At 57.9% G+C, this 15,369-nt stretch overlaps 2 protein-coding genes across 2 annotated transcripts; both read left to right on the top strand.

The window, feature by feature from the left end:
• Positions 1-899: 899 nt before the first annotated feature.
• On the top strand, positions 900-10,349 carry KRP23_4359 (uncharacterized protein; the record flags this gene model as incomplete). Its single annotated transcript, XM_067889305.1, has 1 exon — positions 900-10,349. The coding sequence occupies one exon, from the start codon at positions 900-902 to the stop codon at positions 10,347-10,349; it is 9,450 nt and encodes a 3,149-aa protein (XP_067748477.1).
• Positions 10,350-11,971: 1,622 nt separating this feature from the next.
• KRP23_4358 (Salivary glue protein Sgs-4) lies at positions 11,972-15,067 on the top strand (the record flags this gene model as incomplete). The annotated part of the gene is made up of 1 exon (XM_067889304.1): positions 11,972-15,067. One exon carries the CDS (start codon positions 11,972-11,974, stop codon positions 15,065-15,067), a length of 3,096 nt encoding a protein of 1,031 aa, XP_067748476.1.
• Between the last annotated feature and the right edge of the window lie 302 nt (positions 15,068-15,369).

Below are 15,369 nucleotides of genomic sequence, written 5' to 3'. Positions count from 1 at the left end.
TGAAGAGCTCAATGCTGGAAAAGGTCACTTGCGTTTTGTCTAATAGCGGTAAAGTTATCCTGCTGCACGAGCAGCAAATACTTGCGTTAGCTTCGGCATTGTCGTCACGCTCACGCGTTCTACTTCTTGTAAGTCCTCGCGTTGCGTTCGGCGAATTTTTCACACGAATAGGAGTCGAGGTGCATGGAAGTCGGCGACGGGTTTAGTGCCCTGAAGATGCAGCTCCTAGTGGTTCGCAACGCTCTCTCTCTCTCTCTCTCTCTTGCGCAGTTTGTGCCGTGGTCACCAACTCTTGCTACTACGCTGGAAACATTTTACAGCAGGCATCACTTTAGTTGTGGTTATTATACCAGGAAACACGACAAGGCCGGGATTGTAGCCTCACGCTTAGAATATCTGAAAGCAAACCTGCTACAAAGCCATCGCCACGACCGACCGATCGAGTACGGATTCATTGTGCACCAAGTTATTGGCGTGGGAGTACCACAAGAAACTACCCGATTTCGTCTTTGTGGCGCTAACTGGCGGGTATGTTCACGTGGTGTGTCCTCTTCTCGCCCTACTCAGCGCTCAATTTCGGATCTAGCAGACGTCAAGTGGATGCTGGGTTTCGGTTTCTCGTCAAAGTCGTGGCCGACTGAGCTCGATCGGGTCACCGGTCTGCGCGCATTTCTTAGTGTTCTCTTCGTGGCGATGGTCACATATCTCCCTCGATTCTTAGTGACTGCGACTTGTCCAGCGTGAAAGGCCCAACAAGGGAGAAACTTCCCCAGCCGCCAAACTTCTCGAAACGACCGTCGCTTTGGTCTCAGTCTCGGATCATGCCAACGCACGCCGCCCGACACGCGGTGGCAAGTTCCCGACCTCATGACTCAACGGATCAGTCGCGACGGCGTGAAATGGTCTGCAACCTCTTGACGCAAATCTTCGTGGTGGCGGAGCGTACGCGGGCTGCCAAGTCTTCACGTCGACGATCCGTACCAAGTGAAGAGCCACTTTCTCTCATTGAGTTGATCCAGGCGTCGTACAGTGTCTTCGAGCGTTACGGGATCGGCCCACCGGATGACGCCGCCTACCATCGGTACTTGCTGTCGCTCTCCATCAACCCGGAGCGAGATTGGCGCAAGAAGATTCTGAGCTTTGACGTGGGCTCCCAACCCAAAGTCAAGCGCCTGTGTACAGCAAGAGGTCATCGCCATGCAGAGACTCACGTTGATAGTAACTTGAGGAACAGACCCGACCCAGACCCAGTCTCACATTCTACAGGAGCCCAACGACGACAACGGGCAGAAAGCAAACTGTCGACGCCACTGAGGAGGTCCGCACCGACCTTCGATCAGGGCCAACGCGATCGCTTCGGAGACATGTTGTCTCTCGAGTCCCCCATACAGAGAGTTCACGCGGGCGACGAGAACCGAAGAGCGTTCTCAGCTGTAGAAGCGTCGGGTAATACCACGAAGCAGGTTGTTGGACGGGTAGTTCCGCTGCCAGACCTGATGATGTACAGAGTAAATGGGGACGAAGAGGAAATGCCATCAACGGGGAAGGACTCTGCCAAGCGCATGGAGCGCATCGCTGCGGGCGAGCGCCATCTCCAGATGATCACGACGTCGATTGAGCAGTGGCGAGCAACGCAGGCCGTCAAGCAGCTCGTGACTCAGAACAAGCTCCAGCGACTCACGACACCGCTTTGCATCCACGCGATGTTCCACTGGGTGGCGCTGTGTCTGCCGGAGAAGAACGATTTCCACGCTACTGAAAGCCCCAGGGCTCTGCCGCTGCGTATTTTACGAAGAATCGACGTGGACGTGAAGGTTCTCAGGCACTTTGCACAGAAAGTGTGGGTCTGGCAAGCGAAGACGCTGCTGAAGGTGTGGCATGCGGACGCCCACAAACGCAGAACGTTCCGCGTGCGAATGATCATCAAGCAGCGTGCTGCTGTCCTGGAGACTGCGTTCCAGTGCATCCAACGCTGGCGGCTGTTCACCGAGACGCAAAAGTGCTCGGCCGATCGAGCGCGTTGGGTCGCTCAGCGTTGCAGTCGCTCAAAGCTGAGAGTTTGCTTGCTCCATTGGAGCCGCCGCTTTCAGAGCAGACAACGGCAACACCGAGCCGTCCGACACCACTCGAGTCGAGTCTTTAGCGGCGTTTTGAGGTCGTGGCAAAGTGTGTTGCAGTCGGAGCGAGATGAGCGATGTCGGTACGAAATGGCTCGAAAGCGACGAGTTCTCGCTCGGTGGAAGCTTAGCAAGGAGCGAAGGCAAACGTCGAGAGCGCTGCTTTGTGTGGCTTCTGACCAGCGCAAGCTGCGAGTGCTCACAGCCTCGTGGGACCGCCTTCGCGCGAATGTTGCGCAGAACGAGACGTCGAGAACGAGAATGAGTTTGTGGGAAGAAGCTTCCACTCGACGTCGGCGGAGACGATTTTTCCGTCGTTGGAAGCGCGCTGTTGACCGCAGTGGAGACTTCCGTGAGCGAGAAGAGCGATTTGGTCGCTATCGACGGCGACGAACCCTCAGCCAAATGTTTGCGACTTGGGCGACTTGGACGGAGAGACAAATGACGCTGGAGAAGGTACTATCTGACGCTATGGAGACTCGGTCCGCTAGGCAGATCCGCTTTTGCTTCAAGAACTGGAAGAGTTACAGCCAGGAAGCTTTACTGGTTGACGAGGAGTTGGCTGCTAACGTCGTTCGGTTAAGACGACGGGGAGTGTGGAACCAATGGCGGAAGCGCACGGGCACACGGAGCGCGACGCGTTATCTGGATTCTGCGTACTCTTTTCACCTCTTTACGAAGGTATTTGCGAGTTGGAAGCAGCACGTAGTGAGGAAGTCGGAGCTGTGCGTTGCCTTTGAGGAATGCCAACGACTGCACAAGCTCAGTGTGCTGTCCCTTCACTGGAAACTGCTAGTGGCCAATGTCCACTCCCACCAGCAAAAACAATTTGCAGTAGAGAGTCTCAGACAGCGGAAGCTACGCGAGGTAAAGAAGACGTACTTGTTGGGCTGGCAAGGACATTTGCGTGGGGTGCGAGACTGTCGCCTACGTGGAGAGCAACTTAAGTCTGTCAGACGTCAGGACTTGATGCGCTCAACGTGGAAGTCATGGAGACGAGTGTTTTGGATGCGAACTGTGGCTCGACTAGCTGACGACCAACTTTCCACGTACAGGAAGACACGCGCTTTTCGGTCGTGGAAGCAGTTCGTTCTCGGCTCAACGCAGCGCCGCGAGAGGTCACTGAAAGTCGTAGAACTGCTGGGCTCTTTCCATCTCCACGCTTGTCTTCGGCAGTGGAAGGAGCGGATGGCCTTCAAGCACCGACTTGCGAGGCAGGCCGAACTGGTTGAGCAAATGATCTGCAGACATTCGTGGATGAGCTGGAGAATTGCACTCGAGACGAAACGAGGGCAGCACGAGACACTAGCTGCAGTCGCCTCGAGGTGGCAGAGTCGACAGCTCGACGCCAGTTTCCACAGCTGGAAAGCGACCTGGAGGATTCGCAAGCGCCACCGCCACTTGCTTCAATCAACGCTGCTGACCTCGCACCAGCGAGTACTCGAAAGCCATTTCAAGGCCTGGAAGAAGAGGTGGCGCGTTGCTGCTGCCTGTGAGCACAAGTCTCTGGCGATACAAGACAAACTACTGCACTTCAAGGCGAAGCGAGCAGTTGGGCGTTGGAATGCACTGCGACTCGATCAGGACAGACGCAGTCGTCTTGTGGTAAAGTCACTTGCGCTGTGGCGTCAATCGCTTCTGAAGAGCGCGTTTCTAGGTCTGCTGGCCTACAAACAGGAGCGAAAACAGCGACAGCTGCAGACTCAACTAGCTCGAGCTCGCTACCGAAGGCGCTCCACGCAGTTTTGCTTCCTCTTGTGGTCAAAGTGGTGGCAACGCAAGGAGGAGATGACAGCAAAGCGCGATGCAACCAAGCTCCACCTCGACAGGCTGAGGATCAAGCGTTCACTCGAACGTCTCAAGCTTGATGTCCAGGCGAGAAAGCGCCTGAAAACGGCTCACTTGTGTGCGGTAGCAATGAGCAGCGGTCACGCCAAAATCGCAGCGTTTTCACGGTGGAAAGCGTTCATTGCTCAGAAGCACAGCAACAGGCGAGCGAACGGGACTCGAGTGGTCTCGATGAGGAACTTCCGAGCTCGGAAGAGGATTCAGCGATGGAGAGAGCACCTTCAAGTGCAAAAGTTGATGAAGAAAACCTTGGCGCGCGCTGTCACTGCCTCGACGTCTTCGCAGTTGCAACTGCGTTTCAGGAGCTGGAAGACGTTCGCGGCACGACAAGTGTTCACGCGAACGCTGAAGAAAAAGGCGGCCGCGTTCCGCTACTTCTGCTTGCTGCCGCTGTATTTCAGAGCCTGGAAGGCGTGTGTGCGGTCGCGACAGCGTAACGAGGTCCTTCTGCTACGAGCTCGCGGGCTTTGGTGCCATCGAAGTGAACACCGGGCGTTCACCGCCTGGGTGCAGTTTGCGGTGGACAAGCGACAGACAAAGTGCGCAGTAGCAAAGTGGACGAACCGAGCGATCTCCAGAAGCTTCGCCTCCTGGAAACGATTTCGATCCCTTGAGAAGAAGCGACTGCGAGACCGAATTCGTGCTGTCAACTTCTTCGAGCGACGCACTTGCCACCGAATACTGAGAAACTGGCAGTCGACTGCGAGACGTGATCGGCTAACCCGGAAGTGCACTCAAATGTGGCACCAGAGCACTTCGCGACGAGTTTTTGAGCTTTGGACTCGCCACGTCCGCCTCCTTCAGGTTAGTCGCAGGTTGTTAGCCAAGATGCGCAGTCAGAGTCTGAGTCGTGTGTTCACCGCGTGGAAGGAGAGCAACCGGCAACAGACGCACCAGTTGCAAGGAATTCAAGAACGCTTCGCCTTGTTGTGGAGACTGGACGCACGGTCAACGAGCTTTGCGCGTTGGAAACGATACGCTCATCTGCGTAGGTTAATCAGGAGGAAGCTCGGAGGACAGCGTGACGTGCTGCTTCGGGATGTTGTGAAGGCGTGGAGACGCACTATCGTATCTCGACAGCGAGCAAGCCACTGTGAATTGTTGCTAGCTGAGCGAGCAAAGCTCAACGTCATGAAAACGTTGTGGAGCGATTGGCGGACGAAAGCGAAAGTTCTGCGGAGTGTCAACGCTCTACGAGGCAAAGTCGCCGAGAACCGCGTTACGTCCGACCTTCGCCAGCGCCTGCGACGCTGGAAGCAGTTCGCACTTCTCTCCTTCGCTGTGAAACGATTCGTGCACCGCGGAGAGCGGGAGCTCGTGCGTCTAGCGTTCGTCGCTGGATTCCGACGCTTTACGCAGCTCAAGCGCAGCGAACGAGCCTTGGCCAAGCAGATCGGCAGCGTCCACGAAAACTATCTGAAGGCGTGGCTGGCCAGGAGGCTGCAGCAGCGCATGTCGGCCATCGCTGCGTGTGAAGCCATGCGTCAAGCTGGCAGCTCCAAGCGGCTGCTCGAGTCTGCGTGGGTCGAGTGGACGAGCTTTCACGCTAGGAAACTGGCCCAGCAGGCTGCCGTTCGACAGCTTCGCGTGCAGGTTTCTCGCTTGGAAGACGTCGACAGTCCTCTCGACCGACGCAGCCTTTCACTGCTGCTTCGACGCTGGCAGGGGATTCAAACTGCGCGAGTGTTTGAGCGGTGGAGCGACGTCATCCAGTCTCAGCAACGAGCTCGTCTCCACACGCTGCAGGCGATGGAGTGGTGGCAAAAGAGGCACAGCGGACGATACTTCCGTGGCTGGGTGCTGTTCCGCCAGCAGCAATGGAAGCGGCGGCGGATTCGCGCGATGAATGAGAAATTCAAGCTCAAGCGTACGTGGGAATTGTGGCAAAGGTTCAACGCTGCGTCACTGCGCAAGAAAACCATCAACCTAAGCGCTCGCGAGCTCCATGACAAGAGCGTTTATCGTCGCTCGCTCGGTACTTGGCGGGCTGCTGCACGCTCGCTCCGCTTGCAACGGGAGCAGATTCTGGAGCTCTACCATTCCTCGCGGCTTCGTCTTCTCGCTGCACTGCTGGGCGAGTGGCGAAAGTTTGCAGCGATGGAGAGAACCACGCGCATGCAAAAGACCGTCGCGCGTGTGGTGCACGACGAGAAAGTCACGAGAAGGAGCTTCGCAGAGTGGAAAACGAACGTCGCTGGGATGTGCTTCCATCGCCGTCAGCTGCAGATCAACACCGAACGCCTTCAAGTGCTGCTGCTCTGCTCGTCCTTCCGCGCGTGGCGGTCGTGGAGTCTACAGCACAAAAAGCTGCGAACTGTCATGCTGCTGCTGTCCGCCAAATGCGACTCGCGAGCTGCTTCTCAGTTTCTTACAGCTTGGCGCTTGCACGCCGAGAAAAACGCCGGACTGCGACTCAAAACTTCGTCCTTCTTGCGCTTTCGGCGACTGCAAAAGGGTCTCACAGGCCTGCGAAGCCTAGTTCACGAGCAGCAGAGCTTACGAGCTATGCGTCAAAAGGCTCAGCTCTTCCGCTCAGCGTTGTCGGGCAATGAGCTCGCCATGATCTTCACTAGATGGAAACAATTCGCTGTACTAACGCGCAAGACGCGCGCCGTCACGCTCCAGTATCTGCAGAACAAACTTCTTCCAGCGGCGTGGAGCTCCTGGGCTGCGTTCGTGAAGACAAGGCGCGAGCGAAAGGAGAAGACGTTGACAGCAGCGCTAGGCTGGAAGAACGCCTTCCTTCGCAAGGCCTGGAACGCGCTAGTTCTCGCCCACAAGGTGCAACAGGAGACGCGTGACATGATGACACGCGCTGAGCTTCATCACCGCAAGTCTCGCCTACGCAACGCAGTGGCGGATTGGTGTGCAAATTGCAGCGAGAATCGCCACTTTCGCGCTGTGTGTGGGAAGCTGCTTGCGCGTTGGCGAATGCAGACAGCGTATCGGTGCTTCTGCGCATTGCGAGACCGTGCAGTGTATCGCAAAACGCTTCGAGCGAGCGAATCAGTTGTCAGTGCGAAAGTGCGGGCATCTGCGCTGCTTCAGGCTTGGTACGCGTGGCGGAAGCTGCTTCTCATCTCGCGAGCGGGCAAGCGCCGATTGCTGCACCGGTACTGGGCTGCTTGGAGCCGTTCGCGCGACTCTCGCAAAGTGCTGCAAGGGTTCCGAGAACGAATTCAGGCGCGAGTGCTGCGCAGTACGCAACGACGATGTATGGAGCTCTGGACGCAGTTTGTTGCCAGCCGCAAGATGGAGAAGGCCATGGCGCTCATGTCCACTGCGTTTGCAGACACGCAGGTGGTGAGGCGGAAGTGGCTGTGCTGGCTCAAGTTCGTCGCTCAAACGCGCGCGATCAAAGCGCGAATGCGAAACGCGCTAGCTCACATGCACCTGCAGCTTCAGTTCAAAGCCTTTCGAGCTCTGCAGGCCTACACGTCGCATCGAAAGTGGAAAACCCACGCAACCGCTCGATTGGAAGCGTTCCGGTCGCGGCAGCTGCTAACACGCAGCTTTGTCGAGTGGAAAGCGGTCGTCTCAGAGCGAATCGATCGGCGTCGGAAGCTTGGTCACTACCTGAACGTGATGCAGCACTCGGTTCAAAGGAAGAGCTTTGGTGGCTGGTCCTCGTTTGCGACTCGACGCAAGTTGCTACGTGCGAAGATGGCGCAAGCGTTGGCGATGCGCTCGCAATTGTGTTCTCGCATCGTGTTCCAGACGTGGAAGTCGGTGGCGGCCAAGGCCCAGAAGAATACGAAAGCTCGAGCCTTTTCCGCTGCAAAAGCCTCCGCTCGTGCCGTCAGGCACTGGAAGCAGTACGTGGTTCTTTGCAGGGTCGAGCAGATGATCGGTACTTGCGAGCTGCGTCAAGTGGAGTCGAGCTTCCTGTCGTGGAGGAAGGCGGTGGCTGCAACGCACCAACTCCGAGCCTTCCGAGCCAAGGCTGCCAGGAGGCACTGGCTGCAACTCGTTGGGATGGCTTTCAAGTCGTGGAAGCAGCGCAGTGAAACACACGCGCATTGCCGTACATTGCTAGCGAGTGTTGCAATTGGCAACCATTTGCGCTTCCGCTTCATGCTCTGGCAACGATTCACTGCTCACCGGAAGCGCTTGGCGAATTTGCTGCTGGTGGTAGCAGACCCGCCCAGTTCGTCGCTTACAGGCGAAGAAGGGAGTCTTGCAGATGCAGAGCCTTCGACTACTGCCATTGAAAGCGAACGTGGCAGTGTCGACGGTAGCTCAGAGCTCGTCGCCCTGGAACTCGAGGCGAGTACAGACGACCATCAACTGGTTTCTCTAGGACACGCTCTGGCCAAGAAAGCCCGCGTGCTTCAGCGGTTCGACGTGACTTGGGACCTGCCTCAAGCCTGGCATCGCTGGCGGCAGCTTTTCCACGCGCAGCTCTTCTATCGCATGCGGCGTCTGCAACTTCACTTCATCTGCTGGCAGAAGTTCGCACACGCGCAGCGCAGGAGCCGATGGATCGTCATCAAGTTGACAAGCCAGCGTCGAGCAGCTTCTGCGCACACAATATTCCGTGCGTGGGCTGAGCTCGTTGGTCGCGTCAAGCAGCTCCAGAAGGACCGACTACGGGAGCGCGAACTGTGGGTCCTGGTCACGACGGAGATGGCGAGGCGCGAGCGGCGGCAGCTCAAAGCGCATTGGCACGCGTGGAGATTCCACGTCGACGAAGCGCGCCACCTCCAGAAGAGCTTGGACGCGTACCACCGAGCGCGCCTGCTAACCAAGCACTGGCTCGTGTGGCAGCACGACTTCAGACAGCTCACGCGCCGCGTTCGCCTCGAACGAGAGCGCGTTGCGACTCAAATGCGAAGCTTTCACTTGCGTCGCGCGCTTCGAAGCCTACGACAGCACCAGCAGCGGGCAAAGCGCGCTCGGTTAGTGCTGGAATACTTTGGCAATCGACGCTACGACACGTTGCTGCCTGCGGTGCTCTCTCGCTGGAAGCAGTGGAGCCAGCGACAGAAAGACGTCGCGCGTTGTCTTGAAGCAGCTCGAACGCTCAGAACTCGACGTCATTTCACCGCGTGGAAGACGTGGAAGAGCACGCGGAAGTGGCAGCGAGTTGTGGTGAACAAGTTGCAGTCCAAGAGCGTTGACCAGCATCGACGTGAAGTGTGGAGGCGATGGCGGCGATACGTGAAAACGCGCGCTGTCAAGGACCTATCTCTGCAGCAAGCGGTGGTCTTCCACGTGCGCTCGAGACTGCGAAAGCGGTGGCTTCGGCATGCGCAGCGAGCGCTTCAGCTCCGAGAACAGGAAGAGTCTGCTCACGTTCAGCTGTGTGTCTTCCGAGGACACCGCGCGGTTGGCCGCTGGAGAGACTACAGTCGATCTCGCAGGTTGCGTCGCTTGTATCAACGTTTCGTACTCCGGAAGCACGTGCAGCAGTGGCAGTTTAACGTGAAACACGCGATGGCTACGCGCTTTGACGAGTTTTTGCTTCGCTCCAAGGCGAAGAAGATGCTGGCCGCGTGGAAGCAGGTAGCTGCCAAGCACCACTGCTGGAGACACCTTTGTGCGACGTTTGTAGGCGAGAAGGCGACCCAGACTGTTCGTCGTGGCTTCCGTCGATGGCAACAGCTCGTACACGAGCGGCAGGTCCAGCGACTGGCGGTTCTTCATGCACAGCAGGGTTCGCTGCGACGAGTGTGGCGCTGCTGGAGTTGTGTGGTGAGGATTCGTCAGCTTCAGCTAGCACAGGCTGCTGAGCACGAGGCACGCTCGGTACTAGGCCAAAGCTTAAGCGTATGGCAAGCTGCGGTCAAGAAGCAGCGGGAGCGTCGCTTCATCCTGCTCTCCTGTGTCGTCAAGCTCCAATCCGTAGCCGGCCAACGAGTGCAGGAAGTCATTTTCCGTTCGTGGAAGCGGCTTGTCGAGCGTGAACGTCAGTGCCAGCGAGCGCTGATCAAACGTGACTGCAACGTGGCGAAACGCGCGTTGGCGTTGTGGTCTTTGTGGACTCGCAGCCGTCAGCAGAGACAGCAGCAGCTCGAGAGTGCAGCGAATTACCACGCCCAGCGACTCAAGAGCTCCGTCTTCTTCTACTGGCAGACGTACGCGCTGGCTTGGCAAGACGCAGCCAAACCGATCGCTCGACGACGACAGAAAGTCGTAGCTGAACCAGGCGATAACGGCGAGGACAGCGACGACTCGGACGTCCGTCGCCCAACCAGTCCCGTCATGAAGCGCTTGCGACAGAAAACCAATCGAACGAGACCAGCCGAAGTCGCTAGTGACGCGTCAGTGACGCTCCCAGACGCAGTGGAGATCTCCATGGACGTAAAGAAGCGCCTGCTACTGCTCGGCAAGTGGAAGCCGCCGCAAAATGCCAAGGCCAAAAAGTTGCTGTCTTCAAGTTGAAGTGGACCAAAAATGGCTACACTCGTATAAAAGAGATCTGGTAATACACTTTTTGCTGGTTATAGCGAGATGAAGTCGCCCTCACGAACTGCCGTCGACCTGAGCGACAGCGCCGACTATAATACACGTCGAAAATCGACCCAACAGACGTCAAAGTGTTAATGCAGAGGCCAAGTCAGCGAGCGTTATCGATCACGTCCCACCTGGTGATCATCGTCATGATCACGACATACCGACGTTGAACTGCACGATAAGTCTGCACCGCGGTGCGCGTGCTGTCGTTCTCGCCCGGAGCGATGGATACGTCCATACAACAGACGACGCGTGAGTCGGCGCGCACGCGCCCAGTCCTGAAAACGTGGTTCAAGGACACGAAGCAGTAGGAGAACTCGTCCCCCAGTCGGGGACTACTGCGGCGAACCGCGCGGTCGTGGGCGCCGTCACTATAGCGGAGACTTTGAGTCGGGCAGAGATACACGACGTTCGACGGCTTTCGTTCGAGAAGTTGGGGCACCTCGAATTTGTGAATTGCGAAAGACCTTTTTGCCACTTGAATTTGCGACCTTTTTCCTTGCGCTTGATCGCGTCGCCACTTTGCAGTGGGAATGGGCATTTGAGAGGGGGTGGCTTCTGGTCGTTAACCTGATCCTCGCAACGCCGATGAAATTCTCGATTTGCGCGTGGATTTCTCGTCCGAGATGCACATTCGCGCACCAAAAAGATGAGTGTGCCAACATTGCCGGTTTACCGCGGGGATCGGGTGTGAATTGTTTCGCACAGAAAGTCGTGGCGTCGTGCACGCGGCGGACCAGATGCCGCCAGGTGGTTTCCAGGTTCTATCCTGGCCAAAAGGTTCAGCGCCCAAACTAAGCGAAGGTGAAGGCCGTTTGCAAGTTGCTACCGCTGCGGGAGGTGAAGATACCAGTGCATGTATAATACAGCATGTATACAGCACGTAGCACTGCTACGGTAGCAGTAAAGTCGCGAAACTGACTTTGCAATGCGCTTTTGCTGCGTTTTGCGGTCGTCACGTCGCTCGACTTGACTATCGGCTGGATGGCGTGCGTAGAGGTCTTTCCGTTCAAGGTTTCCAAAGTGCCAAATCTCCGGTTTGAGCGCTCGCAACTTCACATGCGAAGTCGCTCCAGCCGGCCATTGCGTCGCAGCGAAGCAGCGAATATCGCACAGCAGCAACGACTGCAAATGCATGTACCAACCATCCGGATGGCGAGTTTGGGGAAGTTCTTTGCGCTAATGCAAAAATTGCACCAAAGCGCGTCATACTGAATCCAAGATGTTTTGCTGGAAGGCCGCGCTGATTGGCAGACGTTCCGCCATCCCTCGGCCACAGCGTTTCCCCTTATCCTATAGAGCGCCGCCTATCTTACGCACTCTCCTCTGCCTCCGCTGGCTCTCACAGTCTGGCAATCGCCCCAAGTAGCGGAGACCGAGCCGAGACCACAAGGGAACTCGCGACAGGAACTTGCCACCAGCGTCTTCGAAGGCGCACAAGGAGCGAAAAGCGACAGGACCCGGACCCCAGACGCGCAAAGTCGCTTTTTGCGCGAAAAGGAGTATCGATCGATTGGAGACCGGTTAAGCGCGCAAAAAGCAGGAACAGGATGCGCGTATATTCGGCGGCGATTGCGATTGCGGCGCTGGGCGTCGCGGCCGCGCAAACGGCCACGACCACAAGTACGACAACTACGACGGTGTCCACTTCGTCTGGCAGCGGCAATTCCATTTCAGCCAGTGCAGGGGGCGTCTCGTGTGTGTTCCGGTACTCGATGCCCACGGCCACGAACCTGCCCAGCGGGTTGTCCACCTCCACGTCGCAGACGTCCTCCGGCAGTCAGACGAGCACTCAGTTGGACGGGTCCAGTGACTTGTCGGGCAGCGTGGGGGACGGATCAGGGGACAACCCAGGCACGGTGGGCGTCGGATCCGACAGTTCCAGCGCGTCTTCGGCCTCGAGCTCCAGTAGTGCGACCACCTCGGCGGACAGTTCGTCCTCCAGCAGCGGATCGTCGACGACCCCGACGTCCACTACGAAGACGCCCGCGACTACTACGAAGACGCCCACGTCCACTACAAAGACACCCACGTCTACTACTAAGACGCCGACGTCGACTACCAAGACGCCCACGTCGACTACTAAGACACCGACGTCCACCAGCACGCCCAGTACGTCCACTTCGAGTGGCTCGTCCAACTCGGCGACCACCAGTCCGTCCACATCGACGACCGATGGATCTGGCGGTCGTCGTCTCATGGGCGAAGCGGGAGACGCGACCACCGTCTCGACGACGATCGGAACGACGGGAACGACTGCGACGGTGTCGGCGGACGCGTCTGGGTCCACGGGGACGTCCACGTCCACTTCGCAGACGACTGCACCGACGTCCACCACTGCCACGCCGTCGTCCACCACCAAGACCCCGTCGTCCACCACGAAATCGCCCACGTCCACGACGTCCACTCCGACGTCCACCACAGCCCCCACAACGTCCACCACCACGGGGTCTTTTTCTTCGACGACGGGCTCTGCGGGAGTCGTTGGCAGCACATCGGGATCGACGACCATCGAATTCAGCTGCGACTCGACGTTCTACAGCGCGTGGACCAAGATGGGGCTCACGTGCGAAGGCACAGAACTCGACGTGCAGTCGGCTGCAGCGTCCACCGAGTGCCTCATTTACTCGGGAACTTCGTCAGGTACCGCGATCTCGGACTTGTCGACGTGCATGTCGGTGTGCCGCTTCCCGGCTTGCAACAACGGCACGTGGGACTACTCGGCCACGGACGGCATCAACTCGGACGTGTACGCGGGCCTGGACTTCATCACGCTGATGCAGTACGCAGGCTCCGAGACGACGCAGGCGGTGGCGGACGCAGTGGAGCAGCCCTTCTCGAACCTCACGTTCGCCGCCGCCACCGAGTGCGAGTACGCGAGTGACAACTCGTTCAGCGCTTGTCAGTGTGCGGGCGTGTCGACCACTGCCTCGTCGTCCAGCTCGGCTGGAACGACGGCGTCGTCGTCGAACGCGGCGTACGCGGTGCCGGCAGACAAGGGCCTGGAGGACTCGAACCACTGGGCGGACGGCTCGTCCAAGACCACGGTGGACAAGGCTGGCATTGCGTCCACGACGATCGGTAGCAGTGCCGCTACTGTGTCGGTTGTTGCTGGTGGCGTCATGTCGGTGGCGAGTGGTGTCGTGGGCGGTACGTCTGCGGGTGTGGCCTCGGGAGTCTCCGCGGCCGCCAGCGTTGGTATCACCATGGCTGCCGTGGATATCTGCCAGTTCTCCATCATGCTCAACCAGATGAACGTGGACGCTCGCCCGCGCTTCATGGAGAACATGGGCAAGAAGATGGCGCCCGCTGCCTTCAACTTCCTGCCCTTCGGCAAGTCGAACTCGAGTTCGTCGGATGACTCGAACAGCTCCGGCTCGACGAGCTCCTCGGGATCGTACGCTTCTCGTCGTTTGACCACGGGCAGCAGCACGAGCGGCAGCTCCAGCTCTGGTTCGGGCTCGTCTTCTACGACCACGGGTGTGCAGGGTATGGAGAAGTACGCGTCGCTCATCGGTGTGGACCCGGACATGCTGTTCTACCTGGCTGTCGCGGGTATCGGTTGCATGGTCGCTATCGTGTTCGGAGCCTACGCTATCGTCATGGGCGTGTGCTACTTCATCGTCGAGGACTTCCCGACGTTCAGCCGCAAGTGGCTGGACAAGGCAATCGGCGTGCTCATGATGATTCTCATTCTGTCCGAGTACGTGGTCGGCGCTACGGCCATGTACCAGATCTGCTACTGCATTGACAACGACTCGGTGGACGTGAGCTTTTTCCTCGCTATCATCACGCTGCTGGGGCTTGCGTTCGGAACCATTCTGTACGGCGTCCTCGTGATCAAGAATAACGAGGACGAGCTGCGTGACCTGGGCACGAAGGACCACTTCGACAAGAAGTTCCACAACCGGTACGGCCCGCTTTACGACGAGCACAGCTTCGAGGGCCGGTTCTTCTTCGCCCCCAAGCTGCTGCTCGCACTGCTCTGCGGTATGACGACCGGTATGGTCTGGATCCAGGGCTTGTGGCAGATTATTGTCTTGATCGCGTTCCACATCGCGTTCCTGCTGTACCTGGAGATCAAGCAGCCGTACCCCACCGCGTTCGTGCAGAAGACGTCAAGCTTTGTCATCATTATCAAGATCTCGGCGCTGTTCCTGAGTTTCTTCCTGCTTTCGAGCGCCACGAGCTTCACGGAGAGCATCCCGGACGACCTCCGCGAGGGTGTGGCCTTCGCTATCGTCGGCCTGCAGGTTCTGGTGCTCGTGTGCCTCATGATCCGTCAGGTGTACATCTTCTACCGCACGTGGAAGCTCAAGCGTGACGGCGTGTCCGACGACGACAAGACCGTCACCGTGCAGACCACGAACGCGCGCGAGGGCTCCGAGGCTTTCTTCGCGCTGGGTGGCGAGCCGCAGTATTACGGCAACAACAACCAGAGCCGCGGCAACTCACTGGCTGTGCTGGGCGATGACTCGACCCCCCGGATGCAGGACCCACGCCAGTACGCGCAGGAGACCCCTGCCAACTACAACCAGGGCAACCGGCTTCGTGGCCTTCAGCCCCAGGCCGGCCACGGCATGACGCGCACCCACACCGTGGTGCAGCACGAGGGCCACCACCGCAACAACGAAGTTGACCTGTAGAGCCGAGACGCTAGGCGGTGATGTACGCCAGTCTACCAAACGTCACGTTTTGAGAAACCGAGCGCTAGGTTTTGTTTTGCTTCGTCTAATAAGCACTGCGTGTTTTTCATTTAGTAGCGTCTTGTCTTGTGCTAGCGATCGATACACGTGGAGTTGAGTGCTTCAGTCTTCCGTGTTCTCGTTGTTCAATCTGTCTCGGTCGTCCTGGTTGAAAGTGGTGGGGTAAAGAGACACTTGGCCTCTCCTTTTGATCGACATCACCTTGTTTGGATGCACCAAGATGTCTAAAAAATAATCAACCT

Source organism: Phytophthora ramorum (assembly GCF_020800215.1).
Source record: "Phytophthora ramorum isolate Pr-102 chromosome Unknown Phyram_PR-102_s0003, whole genome shotgun sequence".
NCBI lineage: Eukaryota > Oomycota > Peronosporomycetes > Peronosporales > Peronosporaceae > Phytophthora > Phytophthora ramorum.
The sequence above is the reverse complement of the archived record's forward strand: the minus strand, read 5'-3'. Positions and strand labels throughout refer to the sequence as shown.